The 21,204-nt window shown below is 38.4% G+C and overlaps 1 protein-coding gene across 1 annotated transcript in view; it reads right to left on the bottom strand.

Moving 5' to 3' along the window:
• LOC145989807 (uncharacterized) overlaps positions 1–12,554 on the bottom strand; it is a 227,097-nt gene extending 214,543 nt beyond the window's left edge. The window contains exon 1 of the mRNA XM_083125168.1: positions 12,464–12,554. Within this exon, the coding sequence (XP_082981294.1) occupies positions 12,464–12,487 (24 nt within the window). The 5' untranslated portion in view covers positions 12,488–12,554. The remainder of the gene's footprint in view (positions 1–12,463) is intronic.
• Positions 12,555–21,204: the final 8,650 nt, after the last annotated feature.

Below are 21,204 nucleotides of genomic sequence, written 5' to 3'. Positions count from 1 at the left end.
GCTGTTGTTCCTTTCGCGATTAGTTCGTTGCTCTCGCGGTTACTCCATCACACCCTTCGGCAAGGTGGGGTGGCGGATTCGCTGACCTCATTGGTTCTCGATGACAGTTTCGGCGCGAAGAGCACAGAGTCACGCGACATGGACCAGAAGCGTCGGCAATGGGCCTGCATGGGTGAGCACCAGCCCTATTTGAAATGACCTTTGCTCATGCGATCAGCCCACATGGGAAATATTGAAGAATAATTTAGAGTCCAGCAAGGATCATATAGAACAAACAACAGAGGGATAGAGAAATACCTTCTGAATGGGAAGCGGAAATAAACAAAGTGATTGAAAGAGAGAAAGTAAAATAAAACGAGGAGAGAAAAGCATGGACAAAGGAAGGACGGTATAAAGAAAGAGGAAAAGAACAAATAGAGAAACAGAGGGGGATAGAGGAACAAAGGAAGCAAGAGAAGAAAAGAAAGAGATAACAAGAGAGTGAAGGAAAAATAAATAAAGAAAGAGGAAAAGAGGAAATAGAGAAACACATGGGGAAACAAAGGAAGGAACTTCCTTCCTTCAAGGAAGAGAAGAAAAGAAGGAGAGAACAAGAGAGTGAAGGAAGAAGAAATAAGATTACGGAGAAACAGGGGTAGGAAGAAAGAGAGAGAAGAACAAGGGAAGAGAGAAATAACTAAACAGGAGAAAAGAGAGGGATAGAAACAAAGAAAATGTGACAAGGAAAGAGAGAAAGAATTGCAAAGGTGAGTTCACTTGAACAGTGTTCAACAAAGCCACTTTCCTCTGGGCGGGGGACGTCACACTTATCGGGTGGGATGTCAGGAATCAAATAATAACACCACTACAAAAACTAATATTTTTAAGTTCTCCGACCCTCGTGGCGGAGTGGTTAGCACATGGCGCTACGGCGTCAGGGGTCCCGGGTTCGAATCCCGACCTGGACATGTTTGTGAGTGTACATTCATCAATTTCATCATGTCACTCATCCTCATCTTCGCAAATTCAAAAGTGGCACAATGGCGAAGTAAAATAAAGCAAATCAACCAACCATTACGTTTGATATTGATGTAAATTACGATTAGGTTTAATAAACTATAATTTTAAGTATAAGAATTAATAAAATAATATTATAGTATGCTAGGCTTTCTAGAGCATATATGTGAATTAGAGGTCTGCACGGGCCTAAATTGTAAGGCCCGAGTCCGGCCCGGCCCGAGGAAAAGAAACCCGAACCCGACCCGAGTCCGATAATAAGTAAACATGAGCCCGGCCCGAGCCCGAAAACATAATTAAAATTACTTTCCAATTCAGCATTTGAAAAAAAAATGGGCACTGTCGTACTTCGTTAACTAGCTGTTATAAAAAAATGTATTCTCATTCTCGAAGTAAACCATAATTTCAATAATTAAAAATTATTTTTCGATGACAATATTCGCTAACAAAATAGCCACGAGGCCCGGGCCCGACCCGAGCCCGAGAAGTTCTGGTTATTTATGGCCCGAGCCCGTGCAGACCTCTAATGTGAATGTCATCATCAATGAAACTTTCTGTGCGTTCCCCGTCTCCCTCAGCTGACACCTTCATTGAAGCTTGAAACGTGTCCCGATCCATGCTATTTCTTAATTTATCAGTTATCAAAACGGACGATAATTTAAATTCGTTAATTATTTTGACTTTTAATTATAAAGAGGACTGAATCAGTGCTTATTACTAAGAAAAAATAGTACGTCCTACGTTAAATTTGCAAAATTTCTTAGCTTTTGTTCGAATGGTCTGCCAGGTTAATGAAATTTTCTGGGGTATCCCTCGGACCACCACCTGGATTCACGACTGCACTTCAAAATATCAGTCCCCCTCCTTGAACCCTCCACACACCCTCAACACCACCCGCCTCAAGATTTCCTCAACACCCTCTACCTAATTTTGGTTCTAGATTTACCCATACATCTAAATACGATACAATTTTGGATAAATCCTGCTTGAACCTTCTCATGGACAGGTTGGCTTGAATGACGATATCTTGGGAGAAGAGAAGAAATTCTGAAATCTCTCACCCCCGTCTACAACCGCTTCAAAGTTTTAAACTACCTAGTCTTACCATAAATACTGTCCCAAAGTTGTAAGTAAATAGACACAAAATGGTGAGAGATATTGTAATATCAGAATAACATGAGATGCATGGATGCATTATGAACCAAAATCACAAATAATTATTCGAAATGGCCACCTTTAGCACTGACACACTTCTGAAATCTTCGTGGCCACTCATCAATGGAATTACGCAATACATCAAGTGGAAACTCCGCAGCTGCCTTCTGAAGAGACCGCTTTAAACTGTCAATATTGGGATGTATCTTCTTGCAAGCCATCTCCTGAAGCTTGGACCACAATTTGTAGTCCAAAGGGTTTCAATCTGGACTGGCAGAGGGCCAATCTGACGTGGAAATGAAGTCAGGAACATTTGCCTCCAACCACTGCTGGGTGGTGCGTGCTTTGTGTGCTGGGGCTGAGTCCTGCTGAAGCTCAAGTTCTCTCCATGGAAGATGGTGTCGGTAAGATTATTGCTTAGTTTCTCAAGCACTGTCTGCTGGTACACTTTGGCTGATGTTTTTACCCCTTTTTCACAGAAATGGAGCGTGCCCTCATAGCAAATGTTGCAGACTTCATTTCCACTTCAGATTGGCCTTCTGCAAGTCCGGACCTATACCCTTTGGACTACAAATTGTGGTCCAAGATTCAGGAGATGGCTTGGAAGAAGAGACATCCAAATATTGAAAGATTAAAGCGGTCGGTCTCTTCTGAAGGCAGTTGCTCATTTTCCACTTGATGTATTGCGTAATTCCATTGATGAGTGGCCACGAAGACTTCAGAAGTGTGTCAGTGCTAAAGGTGGCCATTTCGAATAATTATTTGTGATTTTGGTTCATAATGCATCCATACACCTCATGTTATTCTGATATTACAATATCTCTCACCATTTTGTGTCCATTTACTTACAACTTTGGGACAGTATTTATGGTAAGACTAGGTATATGTTTCAAGGCTACTGGTTTGCCATTGTCCGCGTGAAGGTGTAGCAACAACGTGTGCACCTGGGCTAAATAAAAAAAAGGTTGATTTTTCTGTCATTCAAGGTCAAGCGTGTGGCACGAAGTAAACAGGAGAAAGCTCTTCACAGATTATTTCACGTGCTTAATCTCTCGCGAGTAGCGATACACGTTATTTGCTCTCTTTAGACTCAATAAAAGAAAACATTTATTGATGCGATGGGCAGGGGAACCGACTTAATCTATTTTTAAAAAGCAACGACTCACTTAACCCGCTTATCGTAGTATTGTTTGTTGTATCATGTATGTAAACTCATACCCTATCCCAGCTAACTGTGGAACAAGCGGGGAAAATCGAGTGGCTAGAGCGAATCAGTTGCTCGAATGCTGGTAACGGCAGTCGCTTTCCCCCTCCACGCAATCCCATTCCTCTCAAGCGTTCATTGGTGGAGCCGTCTCGCGTCACTACTTGCGTAGAGCATTGTTTTTGTTTGCCTGCTCCACAGTTAGCTGGGACGGAGTATACCTCCCGTGTTTTTTTAACTGAGATAGGAATTCCACTCGTACCTTGTAGAAGAAAACCATGCCCATAGTGAAAACTTCATTGATAGTAACTTTGTATGGAAGTTGGCACACCTTTCTGATATTTTACACAAACTAAATGTTCTGAATGTATCTCTACAAGGAAATGATGTCCACGTTCTTTACCTATCAGACAAGCAGGCAGCCTTCAAAAGGAAGTTGCTGCCTTGGAAGACGAAAACAGTGGTGATTGTTTTTGCACATTGAGCGTGTTGTTGGAAGAAACAGGACTGCATTAAATAAATATATCAAATCTGTGTTTGTGGAACGCTTGCCAAAACTTCATCTCCACTTCCAATAGTGAACACAGAACACACGGTACAACTTGATCAGCGACCCATTCAAAGCAGACCTCCACCAAATTTCACCACAGCAAAAGAGGAGCAGCTTATTGATCTTTCCTCAGACACAGTCAGGGGCGCCGACTTGTCAAAATTATTGGGGGGCTCTGATCACTGAAATAAATGAATGACTGACTTACTCCCTCCATTTTTAATAAAAATTACGTCTTCATATAGCAGTTTTTAAGCAGCTATTATATTCCTCATGCAAATGAAATGTAACATAAAAAACGTGTGTCTGCTCATTTGTTTTTTTAGATAACAATTAACATTTTTATTTAAAAGTAGGCTATGTATTTACATTAAGAGGCCAACATAACAGTTTTATGCCGGCCTCGGTAGCCGAGCGTGTTGGGTGGTCGGCTCAACTCGCTTTGATTCGGAGGTGTCGGATTCGAGTCCCGGCGAGGGCATGTGTGTGTTTTAATGTCCGCAACAGACTTGTAAAGAAAGGACATGTGACGGGTGCAAAGAACCTTAGTGTTGACGTACCCATAAAAATAGCGAATATTTGCAATATTTAACAGTTTTATTTAACTATTTACATAAATGCTAACACAAATCGCAGGCAAATAGTTTTACTTTTTTGTTCTTGCTACAATATTTTACTTTTTAAATTTAATTTTGCAATAATAAATAAACACATAGCACGCCGTGCTTTAGCAATAATGCCTTTGATCATAGCCGTCCCCGCTTTTGCAATACAAACTTTTCATAAGCTTTCCTTGCGTACTTTATTGCAAGCCAGTGTTAAATAAACACAAAGACTTTAGAATTATTTCCCCCTTATTCTTTAACTAGAGAAGAGATTTCGAGGATAACTAAATATTGTACATATCAATATTGCCTGAAAATCGTGTTTACGACCTCAAATTGTTCAGAATTCACTAAACAACAAACATACTGGTATAATTGTTATATCACCTCGTTATTTTGAAACTCTTTTTAGTAAAAATGTTAACAATACTCATAATTATATACTTAGTATATAGTAATAAGTCATGTGTTTTGCTGTCTCCGTTCATAGCCCCCCCCCCTCAAAGTTGATGGTTTAGCGGTCTCAGCCCCCCAAAGTTGATGGTCTAGAACATTTCAAATGTGTATTTAAAGTTAAGTTCATGTGGCACAATCCAGAGTAAACTTTACAAGAGAAGCAAAATAATACATTAGATCCTCTTAAGCAAAATTATTTGAGGGGCTCTGCCCCCACACCATTAACATTGGGGGGGGGCTCGAGCCCCACCAAGCCCAATGAAGTCGGCGCCTATGGACACAGTGTGCGAATTAACGGGGGATTTCGGGGATCCCCCCCACACAATATTTTATCCCCTTTAAAGAAAATGGAATTGAAGGCACACAGTATACCATTTCTTAGCTGTAACAAACACAATTGAGAAATCACTCGTGTCCATCAATGGTCCAGTCACCAAAGATTTCCCTGCCGAAAAGTATGCAGCCTTCTGGATAAATAAAGACACCATTCTGAAACTGACCAATCTTATATACCCTGTCCCAGCTAACTGTAGAGCAGGGCCGCTCATAGCGGCAGAGGAGGAGGAAGGAAATCTAGTGGTGACAGCGCAGCGTTGCCAACCGTACGGTCCTGACAGACCTTTGTCCGTACGCTAAATGCACGGCTTATCAAAATTTGCACTTGCTGCTTTATCCCTAATATTTCCCTAAGAAATTCTTAAACCAGGCGAGCGGACCTGGAGATAAAAATACGGTCCGTTTGCCATGTGCGTGCGGTATTGTCGCTTTCAAAAGTTTGCAACGCTGACAGATCGAAGCAGAGAAAGCGGGTAACTCCAGTCGTGCATTACGCAATCCCGTTTCTCTCACTGTTCATTGGTGGAGCCGTCTCGCGTCACTACTTGCGCAGAGACTTGTTCTCGTTCGCCTGGTCTACAGTTAGCTGGTACACGGTATAGAGCCGAGGCAACAGGAGTTTTCATGGCATAGTGTTTATATTTTACATGTATTAAAATGTCATTTTCAAGAAATTTTCTAGGTAGATCAGATGCACATTAAGTTTGAACTTGTGAATAGAAATTTGGTCAAGTTTTCGATGTTACTAGTTCCACTGCTCTCTTTGTGTAAAAGTCTGGGTTTTCTTAGAATGTAATTATATATTTTCATTATGTGTATGCGTACCAACAGAATAAACACATGAAGAGATTTAGTGCTGGTCTTTCACGATCACACGTGTATTTATCTATTTTTATTAGGAGAATCCGCGTTCAGATTTGGCAGCTAAAGTTTAATTTACTTTTATTTTGTACAAACCCTCCAATTTACTGTCCAAAATTATTATCCAAATTATTTAACTAGAGAACTTGGGACATAGACTGAGCGAAATATGCAATCCTTCTCAAAAACGTTGAACCTGCATTATATAAAGATCGACCACGAATCCACACTTTGCTATTCATGGTGTATCTCATTGAAATTATTTAAATACCATGTCCTTACTCACATATCTATTACGTAGAAATGCATTTTAAACTCCTCAGTCAGGAACTTCACATAACTATGTACACATATGGGGAATGAATGTGGTTGTGTGTGTACAAATATGTTGAAAAACTTAATATGGCACAAAAATTATATGTGTATATTACGTAATGAATATATGTGTACAAATATGTACGTGAGTGTGTGTGTGTGTAAGTTTGACCCCTCCCCAATCACACCAGCCGATGTATTCTGCTTCCAAACAAGACTTACCGTCAAACGGAATAACTTAGTCTTTGAAGGTAACTTCGTCATGGGACCGATAGATGTCGGTAGGAGTCACATGCTCTTTGTTTCCTTATGATACATGTGCTGAACTTATTTTGTTTTCCAACACGTTGTAAGATTGCAATGTTTAAAATCCAATAAAAAAAAATAAATAAGAATGAAAGACACACAAACGTCACTAGTATGACAAGCGTGACGATCTTACCTCTTCATGGGAGTAATTTTGACCTGCTAGGAACGTAAGCAGAGCAGTGACGTCGCCAGCCTGAAATAAGTGTTGGGGGGGGTTAAAGATTTCGGAGTCAAATTCTCAGGGGGATAACTTATACCAGGTAAAAGGTATTTACGTAAAACTTTTCTACGGTATATTTTTACCAGTGACATATTTTACAGTTAGATCCAAAGATAAATCATTGCATTTTTTTCTATCACACACAAAAGTACCTTTAGGCACAGATCTTTCATGTCAAGTAAAATGCAATAATTCTATTGTTGTCTCTTCCAAAGCCATTTTTTAGTGGAATAATATCACAGACTTACTAATTACTATTCAAATAAACAGTACAAAATACGTTATAAAAGCTACGGATAAACGTATAAATATAAACATAACACTATTTCTATGTAAAGAGTTTGAGTATTTTTTTTTTTTTTTGCTAAAATGAGAAAATGAACCACATCAAGAAATACGATAAGATACGTATATTTTCATGAGCAGCTACAACCTTGTTTAAATCCAAAGATTTTGCAAGCTCTTTCTCAAAGAGAAAATAGATGGAGCACTCAACCTCTCGTTACCAATTCGATTACGAAGATAACACCTGATTTGCTGCAAACAGCCGTTGATGGGGGTATATACATTTCAATAACACAAAGCATGTAAAGTTCGTAAAAGGCAGATTTTAATGTTTCAACCATTGCAAGGAGGTGCTGAAGGGTCTTTATCTTTAGTTCCTTTCTACCTCATAGTGTGCGATAACTCTAAATTGTCCAAATCACAACAGGGAGCGGCACAAAATTGTAGCTTTTCGTGCTTCAGAAAAGTGGCACTAACTTAATAAAGTAAGCATGAAATAAACAACACCACCATTGAATAGAAAAGTTTTAATGATATCATTTACTCTGCTGTCATGATGAAACATCTTACGTTTCCTTGTTCAACGACTGAAATTCAGACCTTAGGGCTAAAAATGGGGAGGATACGAGAAATACCGTCAACACAGGAGGTGCCACTCTCAAGGAAAAAAAACATATTTTCACTATAAAATTCACCTCCATTAGGAGACAAATATATTGACATACAAGCAATTAATAGAGTTGCAACCCTTGCACCGAGCATTTTGACTAGTGAAAATAACTGCTGAAGATTATAATTTTATTTCAGAATATATTATGCATAAATACTGATCCGAATTGGATCAAAGATTGATTCTCCTGCGCGAATACCACTATGACGGTACTGCAGAAATTGCTCTGTAACCTCACAAATGATAATTAATTAAGATGTAGGACGAAGACTGCGAGCAATAAAATTGCCCAAGCATGCTGATTTTCGCACTGTATTGCAATTATTAGTTGATTGGATTTGTATTAAGGTCCTCAACATGCACAGAGACCTACAGTTTCTAGTGAAATCCAAACAGAACCACTTAATGAAATATTATACCTCGACCGGGGATGGAAGCCAGGACCCCTTGATATCAGGTTCAGGGCTAGACTATTGGGGCTGGGGCATTTAAGAATCAGGTAGTTTGTGTACTCTTTGATTCTTTATCATCGTATTTGTCCCTCTCGAATAACGACGAAACCAATGAGAGAACATCGCTATAACACTTGTGTAATTGTCGATACTCCAATGAGGAACTAACAAATAGAAAATAAACATAACGCTTCTTTAGATTTTGAACGTCGTCCTACACATTCATGTAAAATTCATTTGTCACACCTGCTAGACCTATTCAGGAACTGTATATGCCAACAACCAAAGAACAAAGTCACAGTCACTGAATACGTTCACCTACCAGACAGGCACCAGATTTCGTAGCAAGTTTGGCGACTCATGATTGGCCCATCACTTAGTATCAAATGATCACTGTTATCCAGGCATATCTACAGCTGTTCTGCCCCTATTTAATTTTACCACACATTATAAATAAGGTGACCTTGAGATCTAACCGAACTAGAAAATGTATTTGAACATTGAACTTACCCCAACGGAAGTTTTATAATGGAAAATGTAAACCTTTACTTTTTAAGTTTTCGCTCGAAATGCATGTACCGTATTACAAAAATCTAGTGGGGCTACATGTGAGGCTGAGACCAGTTTTGGGGGCTTCAGCCCCCCTATGACGCCGTCCCTGAAGCAGAGATGACGAAGTTACCCTATTTTCTGGGGTAACTTTGTCACGAAAATGTTGACGTATTTGCCCCCCGGAATATCTTTGCTATTCCTTCAGCACATTTGTAAAGGACAAAGTGTTCCTAGCGTATAATTTTCGTCTTATCACGCCACGGATTTTGTAGGGCACATTAGACTATGCCAAAATCTGTACGAAGTTACCCCGTTTGACGGTACTACAATTTATAGGAGAATTTTTAAGGACGCGGTGTCCAATACTCCATAATAGTCAATAACTGGGTACTTAAACCTGGTAGCCTCCCCATGGGGAGGCCCAGAAATCAACATTGCGTTTGTTAAGGTACCATTCCAATATTTACGTGAAGTGATTGCGGAAAACTCACAAACACGATTCATACAAGATAGCCGACAGCGGGTTTTAAAGCTGCAAAGCACGTAAACCGTGCAAAATAGAACACAGTTGTTTTCAATAATTATGATTTTCATTTGTTTCACTAACCTGTAAAATCATATAGGCTATACTTTCAAAATTAAGTGCGAAATCGGATGTGTAATGTTGAGTAAAATAATCTTACTTTCTCCTGATTGTTTGCGTGGACTTATGGATACGTAGAGAGTTACGAGGGATCCGTGAGCCAAAGTTTGAGAATAAACAATGCACTACACGAGGAATAAACATGCATAGCAGAGTTTTTGAAATCGCAAAAGATAAATCTTTACGCATTCAGATGGCACCGTATATTTTGTTTAACCATTCTGACATGCATTACATTCATAAATAATATTCGTTGAAGCAAACTATAAAAATATATAAAATTCAACATTGTACTACGAATATTGTTTAGCTTATCAACGGTTTTAAGAACTTTCTTTAAATATGTAGACTGTAGCTCTGTAACTTATTCACACTCTGTGCATTTATTTTATAATACTTTCTGTGCAATAGAAGCATGGAGGAACGTATTTACTCTCAAAAGAGTTGTTTAATGCTGATATTTCCCTCCGTTGCTTGTCCTTGCACTTTCATGAGATTAGAACGTTGCTTTACACGGAATAGAGTTGCACTCAAGTAGATAAAAATTAACAACTCGGTAAGATTCAACTTTGAGTTGGATATTTGGCGGCAAAATAATTGTTTTCAGACATAGGATAATCGGTATCGGTCCTCCTGTTGAAAGTAGGGACCGCACAGAGAATAAAGTTTGTTTGTAGTCAGCGGCGGCGATTAGGGTGGGAAGGGAGAGGGCGATTGCTACTCCTCTTTTGCAGCCGTACTATGCTAAACCTTACCTACAAATGGAAATATACTGCTTTTGGTGCCGTACTGTTAGCAAACGTGCTCGTATCGAACACGTTCTCTTAGCGAACACAGTTACGAAAGGAATTTGCAGGTGGGTGCTGTTAGCGAACACGCAAACTTGTCCTGTATTATTTGTCCTTGAATCTGGTCATCATGCAAGTGTTGCCAGTGATAACCCAACTTGCGTGGAGAAACACCTCAGTGGCTGATGCCTCTTGACCTTACCTGACCAACCCCTTGATCATTCTTCAATCGGGTCTTTCTTGTCGCACAACAGTTTTGCTACCTTGTGTTCTAACGTCAGACGAGGAATGCCTACAAGGTTAGGTTAGGCCTGTTAGGTTAGGTTCCATTACCTTAACAACAATGAAAAATGATTATTTAGGCTAAGAGAACTAAACATAGCTAGCCTAACCTAAAACTGAAAATAACATTTACAAATGTCTTAGGAAGAAGTTCTTTGTACAAAAAGTAACTTAGATTGGTTAACATATACATTTACCATGCAAAATTTAATTTTAAGGAAGATTAAATATATCAATATTTTAACAAAAACTTTCATGTAGTTAACCTAAATTGTTGAGGATACTTCATTTAGCTAATTTCAAACTAAAATGATTATAAGGTATCACTGGCAACACTTGCATATTGACCACTTTTAAGGACAAACAAGACAGGGCAAGTTTGTGTGTTCGCTAACAGCACGCACCTGCAAATCCTTTCCTTCCCGTGTTCGCTAAGAGCACGTGTTCGCTACGAGCACGGAATCTTGTTTTTAGCCCCCAGTTTAATCACCTTGCCCCAACTCCCCCGGTTTTGGAACCCAATCGCCGCCACTGTTTGTAGTAACCAAATACTACTTTCTTTTAATTAAAAAAAATCTTTAAACAGGCGACAAATAAATGGTTGTTCGCCAGAACCGAATTCTTTTAGTAATCGTGCACATGTGCTTAGAGTTACAAATCAATTTAGTTGATAATTTTTTTAGCTTACGGTTACCAAACGTGTTTTGATAATTTTTAAAACAACCCTTTATTCTGTGTGGTTGAATAATTAAATGTGATAAACCGAATGGCTGAAATGTTCACCACGGGAATCGAACCGGAAGAAGTCTTGAGAGATTCGGTAAAGCTGAGTCTATATAAAAAACATTATATGGCAAGTCTTAAGAGTTCCCTACAAAATAAACACAATTCAGATGAGAAATGTAATAGTTTGCAAAAATGTTACGCCATCTTTGATTTTTTTTCTAGTTTCTATTTACATTTGTTATCGTACTTACATAGCTACACTATCCGCCCTAAGTGCGGGGGCGTTGGGGGATGCTATCCCCAAGAGTTTCTTAAATCATCCCACCAGCTATAGATCGACCACAAGGAAAAAAACCTTGGGGCGAAAAGTCCCCGCGCAGCTTTCCCTTCTTCCCTCCACCTCAGGCCATAAGGAAGCATGGTCCACTCTCCCCCCTCCCCTACTCGCGGGGGTACGGTGCACAGGAGTCGCGGGTCTGCGCATGTTGTTTTCCTCGTGGTTCCACTATAGGTTAATTTGCATAAGCATCCTCCCCCCTTATTCCCAAACTCGACGAAGCATTCCCGCAGCTAGGAATTTCTACTTCTAGCACCGTTCGTGAGGATTTTTCATCAGATTTCACCCTTTTAAAACTTTTTGAAAGAAGAAGTAATAAATTTAATTCGAAAATATTTTGCCTGAAAATAAAATAAAACTGTATCGTGTACTGCTGAAACTTAAAGACATTTTATCATTTTATGATTCAAGGTTTTTTTTATTATTTTTTACACAATATATAAAGGGTGTTGCGTCAGTATAAATTACATAACAAAGTTCTGGAATGCAAGAGCAAGTTTATGTTTGTGCACTAAAATATCTGAAGTGATTGTAGTTCAACAATACAAAAAGACCGCAGACTCGATTACAATACATATTCTCAAACGTTATTCAATACACATTACGTCATTCAATAACGTACGAATTGAGATAATCCTCTTACCTTTTCAGTACACTTTATTGACACTGACTGCATATTTATAGCAATGAAATAATTATTTGATTGTTGGAAATAACTTACCCTTTGTCTTTGTCTTATTTCCATTGTTGTTTTTCCTTTCAATTTCTCTCGATCTCAACACCAAAAGAGCTTCTGATGAAGTATGCAGAGAAAACCTGGAAAAGGGAAAATTAATGTTAGTTGCTACAACCGCTTGTAAGAGTGTAGGGATGGTTACTCTGTGAAGTGAGCTGGAATTCTTAAAGAAAGGACAAAATTCGAAATTCTGTAGTTGCCCCTCTGTGGGTCAGACACTAATTTACATATAAACATGATTTCTTGCAGCATATTCAAAACAACTACACATCATTTATTAATTTCCAACGTACGAGCAATTCGTTCTGCAACCATATAGAGGTAACACAACAAACGAATAAAGTTATGTGGGAGTATTCATAGGATATAATTAACCCCCCTCCCCCCGAGGTAGTTACTTGCAAATTCCATTGGGTTGAAAATACATAATTTTACTTGCAGAGTATAATATTGTTCAATAACGGCGATAAGGTTCCTCTACACTAAGTTTCTGATGAATGTATTACGGGGGGGGGGGCAACTGTTCCCTCCCCGTGCGCACGCCTATGGTTCTCATTTCATAAAATTCGATAAACCGCACTTTTAAAAATTTTCAGGAGCTGCAAATGTTGATTACTTTCCAAAATATAAATAAGTAAGAAATTATGTTCTTTATATATCTATAGGTCATAATACCAAATTATATCCAAAAGTTTCGTCGAGCGCGCTACGAACAGGGGCACCGAGTTCGAATCCAGCCCTGGGTATGAGTGTTCTTTGTGAGTGTCCGTTCCTTCATCATCTCATCCCGCCTCGTCGCGATTAGCCATAAGTAACAGGAAAGCGACGTAAAATAACCTCATTCAACCAATCAAACGATACAAAAGTTCCAGAGCTCTCTTGAAAATTGTAGAGTTTGTACAGTTTCCGTGTTATTGATTATTTTATTACAAATTAATGCAAAATGTTTACTAGTGAGAATGGAAGGAGGTTCCGACTCGTTAAACCCTCCCCTTAAATATGGTCCGCAGTATTCAGACTTTACACTAGTTGAAATCCCACTGTTTTAAGCCTATTTTATGCTCCGATAGGCTAATCGGAATGCAATTGTTGTTAGAGTTGACGAGCTGTATCTTTGCGGGTGGCCTTGGCTACTCCGTGCAGAGTGTGAGAGAGAGACGTTTATGTAGTTGCCACCTATTCGCCCTTGGGTGGTCTACAGCAAGGACAGAACGCAAGAATAATGACGCGCAGCCGGTAGCTCCTCCCCCTTGCTACTGCGCAGCCAGGCTTGGGCAGGGTTCACCCGAAAAGATGCAGCTCGTCAACTCTATGTAAGATTATGCCTGGGTGGAACCAAGTCATGCGTCCAATTCAACTTCTGTATGCCACCAGCTACGTATCGCCTTTTCCACTGACAGACCAGACACGCTAGTTCCCTGTTGCAAGACGCTCGATGTTAGCTAATGCAATTTACGACGCACTTGCCAATTTCTGTAGCCGAGATGTAGCTGCAGTCTTAAATAGCATTATCGGATGCGGTTTCGAAAGCAGTTGATCCGAATGTAATGCTCTCTGGTATGTAGAACTTCGAGTTAGCAGTGCTTTCGCGGAATGAGATTTTCACTAACGCATAGCAAGGATACTGTAATCACAAGGGCAGTGGCAGATTGGTCACTTACTCCATAGATAGCACCAGGATCGTAAATCTAGAGGTGCATATCGAGTGCAGATCGTACTACAAGGGATTGGATGTATCATTAAATAAAAATACAACAAATTAACTCATTTATTTATTCTGTGCTTAGTAACTGGGTTATTACGATTTCTATTTGGAAATACAATTATACTCACATTTACGATATAATATTTTTTTCTCTGTGTTCATATAGAAGAGTTCTGCACTATACATGTTAAAAAGTATAGTCATGATTTAGACTTCAGTTCCATTCAGTCCACAAGTAAGATATCACGGGAGAAATATGTATTCAGTAAGTTTGACATTTTGCACATACCTATGCGTAATTTCATGGTCGTCCGACAGGTGGTGCCATTGTAGCAGTCTGTTAAAGTGGCGGAAGTGAGACACTCGTCCCAAACAGCACGCCGTCATTGAATTTTTAGTGACAGAAAACGAAAGCGTGGTACACATTAACTGTTCTGTCTGCGGAAGTGCTACACTCAATAGGTGTGTTTCACCTACGTCACAAACTGTTGCATTGTGGGATCGAGCAGCCATGATTGTGGCGGGTTCTTGTAAACATTCGGAATTCAAGCGGGCGGGAGGGAGATTTGAACCTTGTTTACGATGCAATATTAGGTTGTTTAGGTCTAACAGGCACTCACGTTTGTCCTAGAATTTTCCTAGAAAGAACAGAAGATGCAATTCACGTCACAGAATTTTCCGATTGTTGATTAAAAAAAGCCGTCATGGCGAGAATAAATCGTGCCAACATTAATGAACAAATCAAACAGTACAGAGCGGTGGGGCGAACATTTCTTTTCAGGTAAGTTCATATATCACATTTCCCTGTGACTTTTAGTACAAATGGATTGAACTGGTGTTTTTTATCATACTTGCAAGCAGCGTTTCCTTGTTATTGTTTTATTTCGTAGAAAGGTGTTGATAAGATAATGATAAAAATGATAACATTCGAAGTTAAATTCATCTTGATAATTGCACGCTTGTACTTGCTTGTTTATATTTCGTTCATTAACACAAACTGTTATTAATTGTTATCTTATTCATGAGAAGAGATGCCGGTAGTCGGTTTTGCTTACTGTCAGAAAAAAGCACTGCTTGGTTGAAACATGTTAATGATATATCAAAGTATCTCAAATTGATTGATTTATTTGGTTTATTTTACTTCGTTTTGCTGCTATATTTAGCTAGTCGTTAAGATCAGTCATGCCCAGGTCGAGATTCGAATCCGGGACCCCTAGCATCATAGTGCGTTGTCTAAACCACTCCGTCACTGAGGCCTGCATATCCCAAATTGTTAAAGCAAGGAGTGAAATTACTGTTTTTGAACAACTCAACATTTCAAATTACTGCGCTTGAACAAACGTTAAAAGGAAACATAGAAGGAAATGGCTGAGTCTTGGAATTTTCAGTTAATCTGTACTCAAGGACGTCGATGACCACTTTCTCCCACCCCGAGCGGGAAACATAGGTTACTTACTGGATGTAAATGCTTCGAGCAGAATCCGAACCACTAATAAATACGAAAACAAACTGATTCCATGTAGCTGGTTCAAGTAAATAAACACAGTTGAACTAGAGTTGGCCTTTTTTGCATTTTTATGCAATGTTGCCGACATTCTACACAGTACTAACAACAAACGTGCACTTGGCGCAGGTGTAACGAACGCTGCGTGGTGGGTATTTCCTTGCAGACGACAAACAGCTTTGCCGCAAAAATGGTGGCCGTGCGAATCCTGACGTCACATGAAACCCACCTATAGGCTGGATAGTTAAGGAACGAACTTTGATTTTGATTCGATTTTTGTTACTCAGCGTCGCTTTTCTGCCACCTTTGGCTAATCACGACGATGAGTGATAATGTGAAATTATTGAAGGGACATTCACAAAGGACACGCATGCACAGGTAGGGATTCAAACCCGGGGCTCCTAACGCCGTAGAACGCTGTGCTAGCCACTCCGTGACGGAGGTCGGCTTAAGGAACTATCTGAATCTCTAACTCTACAACACTATTGTACAAATCTTAGGCTACATAACATTTTTCAAGACGATCTGTACAATGGCATTGTAAAGCTGGAGCTTAGGTTACTTTCTTGAACTATTCAGCTAAACTAGTACACTAAGGTTCCGATAGTTACAATTTAAAGGTATCAGAGATACAGTTTCTTGGTTGAAAAACAGTTACAGTAACAGTTACTCATTTTAAAAGTAACTCAATTACAGTTAGGCTACTGATACTGCAAAAGTAACTGAAGTTAGTTTTACAGTTACTTACTGTTGTGAATTTTTTTGCAAACTAGTTACATACAGTTAATGATTATTAATTATAATAAAATAAATATATGAAGACTTAAGTTGTTTTATTTATGTTTCTAGTACATAATATTAAGTCTTCACATATTTATATTATTAGAACAAGTAACTGGTGAAACAAGGAGTCAGCTTGTTTGAATGGTCATTAATAATATTTGAATACATGCATACACACACACATATATATATATATATATATATATATATATATATATATTGCTACCTTCATTTGGTGCAAAGGTACATAAACCTTAATCTTAAAACTCAGCTAGCTTATCTACAGGGTAGGGTTCTTTGTAGACAACGAAACCAGACAGGATGCCTTCCAATGGAGACGTTTAAACGAATATATTCTGTAAACACAGGATACATGGAGTAAGAATTTTACATGATAAGCTACATTCTTCTATAATTTTCTCGTTTACTGGCAACTTTCATCTCAATATTCTTCCTTCGTAATGGGCAGATCTGGATCGGGACTTCCTTCTTAATGGACGGCCTGGATCTGGACTTCCTTCTCGATATGGAGGATCTGGACTTCCCTCTTAATGGACGTTCTGGATCGGGACTTCCTTCTTGGTGGACGGTCTGGATCGTAACTTCCTTCTCAATATGGACGGTCTGGATCTGGACTTCCTTCTCAATATGGAGGATCTGGACTTCCCTCTGGATTTCAATTTATTTCGGTTTTGACTATTTAACGAATTCCTTTATCCTTTTCCAACTTTTTCCTCTAAGCTTTGGGAATAATACTAATATCCTCCCTTGGGGCTTCGATCGGAACGCGCCACCACTAACTAGGTGCAACAGAGTGTATACTTGGTGCAGCCGATTGACATGCGCATCCAAGTAGGTGCTACAGTTAAACTGCGCAACCAAAAAGTGCTGTGGGGCGTCGATCAGAACGCGCTCGCCACTGATGTAAACAAAATTTCCCCTATAGGAATGGTAAATCAATCATACAGATGCAATATCTGTTCAAAGACACAAACTTGTATCAGTGCTTTGACTTCCTTAATTTTCATATTAACTTACATGTGATCATTGATTTGATTTATAAGATATATATATTAATTTACTTCTTTCATATTTATTTTTTGTCTTCTTATAATATATTCTATTGTTTTTCATATTTCCAATTTGCTTTGTTCTTATTTATAAAATTATTCACATATATTATGCCAATTCTTAACCTTGCACGCCTGGTGCTGCCATCTCTATTCGTCTTTGGCAAACTATTCACATTACTTGGTCCTATTGGGTACGTAACAATATGTGTGTGTGTGTGTGTGTGTGTGTGTGTGTGTGTGTGTGATGGTGTGTGTGTGTGTGTTAAATATGCAACAGTCTTCGTGCTGTTACGTACCCAATAGGACCAAGTAATGTAAATAGTTTCCCAAGAAGGAATAGAGATGGCAGCACCAGGCGTGCAAGGTTAAGAATTAGCATATAATGTGGATAACTTTATAAATAAGAACAAAGGAAATTAGAAAGATGAAAAACAATAGAGTATATTATAAGAAGACAAAGGATAAATATAAAAGAAATAAATTAATGTATATACTTGATAAATCAAACTAGTGATCATATGTAAATTGATCAGAAAACTAAAGAAGTCAAAGCACTGCTACAAATCTGCGTGTTAGAACAGATCTTGTAATTTTTTTTACCACAACAGCACTTTTGGCACCAAGTACATCCTAGGTTGGACATATTTAGTGTTGGCGCGTTCCAATCGCAGCCATAGGGGAGGAAATTAGTTCAGTTCCTAAAGCCTAAGGGAAAAAGCTGTAAGAAGGATGAAGTAATCCCCAAATCGTAGAGAAAGCTAAAATAGAAGGAAATTAAGAAGAAAGTCAATATCCAAACCATCTACGAAGAAGGAAGTCCAGATCCAGATCGGCCATTAAAAAGGAAGTCCAGGCCCAGACTGTACATTGAGAAGGAAGTCCATATAGAATAATATTCAAATCGAGAAAAGAAACGATGAAAACATATTGAGATGAAAATTGACTGTATATGAAAAATACAGAAGAATGTAGCTTATCACGTAAATATTCTGATTCCATGTATCCTGTGTTCGAATAATATATACGTTTAAACGTCTCCATTGGAAGGCATCCTGTCTAGTTTCGTTGTCTACAAAGACCCTACCCTGTAGATATTCTAGCTGAGGTTTAAAATTAAGATTTATTTACCTTTGCACAAATGGAGGTAGCAGTGCGCAATTACAAATGACGAAATACAGTAACGTGTGGATGCTCTAAATTTGGCATGGAACAAAGTATCTTTGCCTTCCACGATTCCACGAAAATCCTTTCATCTTAGCATCCTGAGAAGACGCATAGTTGGAACCAAAGTTACCACATTTAGCACTTACCCCACTTTACAAAGTTTCAAGTTAACAATTTGAGTGTCGTCATGTAACTGCTGTTAACATTACTTCTATTGCAAAATTCCAGTTCCATTTTTGTGAGTATATAAAGCCCAGGTATTATTGGAAAGATATTAAAGCCGTCCATACATGATTCAATTATCATTGAAACAGAGAATTCATGACCAAACAAAATCGACAATTTCAAGACGTTGAAAAACGTCCTTGCTGGAATTTTTGGAATTCTGAAATTGCACTCGTACACGTGTAAAGAAACATTTGAAAACGATTTCATTTTTTACCGCAAGAAAAATAAATTAACAAATTAGCCCTAAGAAAGATATAAACAAGATGTTTATGAGAAACTTGAAACGTATGTGATGAATTTTCTCTTTATTATAAATTAAACACAAACACCAAATGAGAAACAGTGATCATAGTTAATTTTGCAAATATTTTCATAGCTACACAGGCATGTTTCTCATTTCCTTAATCTGAAATGCAGACGTCATATGACACCTGCCTAGTCTGGTAGCAAATGCCTGTGGACATCAACGACCTTCATTTAAAATTTTCGCAAAAATTGGGATCAATTCATGTTAATAAATGATGTGTAGATCGTTTCACAGACTACAGCCCGTTACAATCCTGCGCTGAGCTTAGTGCAGTAAATTGTCCACAGATGGCAGATGCGCTTAGAGAAAATATATTTATGACATCCTTTCCCCAGTTCCACTAAGGAACCTGCCATTATATAAGTATAAATAAGTCAATTTATAATGAAGATTGATATGAAATTATTCATTGTATATGCAGTGACAAACATCTGTAAAATTTGTTCTTAATAGTAGTATTACGGATTCCTGTAATAAATAAGAAGTATTTCAAAAATTGCAAAGAGGAAGTTTTATACAGTTTTATTGTACAGTGGAATACATAAGTATTGCTCGGACATTTGTCCATGTCCATTTTTATTAACCTTTCTCATGCATCCTAATTGTTTTTAAGGAATTGATTTTTACGAATGTTTGTGTTTGGCGTTTTGTCTCAATTCTTGTAACCTCATTGGGTTAAACAGAGGAAACAAACATGGTAAAAAATGTGTTTGGTAATACTTATGTACCCTACTGTCCACCTACAAATTTGCATTCCTTTGTGTCATGAAGAAGTGGTAATTTTCTAATTATGTTACAATGTTTGATTGATTGAAATACAATTTTGGGGTGCGTCACCACTTCGGTTATTTGCACATTTACAAACCCTAGAGTGCTGCAGAACCAGAGATATATAATGCGCTCTTATTGGCTGTGCGCTCCGGAAGTGTTTATGTCCCGTGTCCGTCGTTCCTTGTTTGTTTACAGCATAAGTATGGCAAAATCAGAATCGTGGTAATCAAATTGTCGAAATTATGTTGTAATGATGCGATCTTTACTTAATCCTTATTAATTAATTTAATTAGACCGGCCAGATATAAGTTTCATGAGTTTTGGTTGTTAGTGGCATCTTTATTAATATGTATGCAACTTTTGGATGTCGTGGTTTGTATTTAGGGTAGGGGTGCACTGCCCAAAGATGGGTTTGGGGGGATTGAATGTCGGTGTTGATGACCCAGCATCGCAAGGTTAATTGGAATCTACTAGAAAGAAATTAAGCGGTGGTGAGTAGAACCCGGATCTGTATGTAATTACGTGTTCTATTCCATTCTAGATACATACCTTGAACAGAAAAATGTCAACGAATTATATAACTGATATGATTTTGCGTAAGTCTTATGTTACATATTTTTACATATTTGCAAATTTGTTAATTTACTTTACATGATACAATATATGCAAGGATATTACATATTTGGGGTGGTGCATTTCCACTTTGGTTTTCTCCAGTTCTTTACTACCTACATTTGAACATTTTGATATTCTCAAAATTTCTCCCATCACTACACTGAATACAAGTCTGAAACCACTATTAACCTTTTTACTGCAATACAAGGGAATTAGAGTGATTCAGAAAGAGCATTTCGCTCGAGCGCCAAATAGTTCGCTGATACGGCGCTAGATAGCGTACGGAATCGAGAGCTTCTTCGCTCGACCGAATAACGCTCGTACAGGAACATAATCTCCATGTTAAAATGTAGTTTAGACCATCTTACCAATACAGTGATATAGGAAAATGAAATAGATGATTGTGGGCTAAAACTGCCAGGACGGATATTTTACATGCATGTGTCTACGGTTATTGTCACATTAGAATAACATTCCATTGTAAACGCTCGAGAGACGAACAAAGTACGAGCAAGCAAAGGTGATTCCATGCAGAACTCTGAGAATATAGCAATCACAGAAATCAGGTAAAATCAT

Source organism: Lepisma saccharinum, chromosome 7, assembly GCF_977018435.1.
Source record: "Lepisma saccharinum chromosome 7, izLepSacc3.1, whole genome shotgun sequence".
Classification (NCBI taxonomy): Eukaryota; Metazoa; Arthropoda; class Insecta; order Zygentoma; family Lepismatidae; genus Lepisma; species Lepisma saccharinum.
Note: the sequence above shows the minus strand (reverse complement) of the source record. Positions and strands in the feature narration are given on the sequence as shown.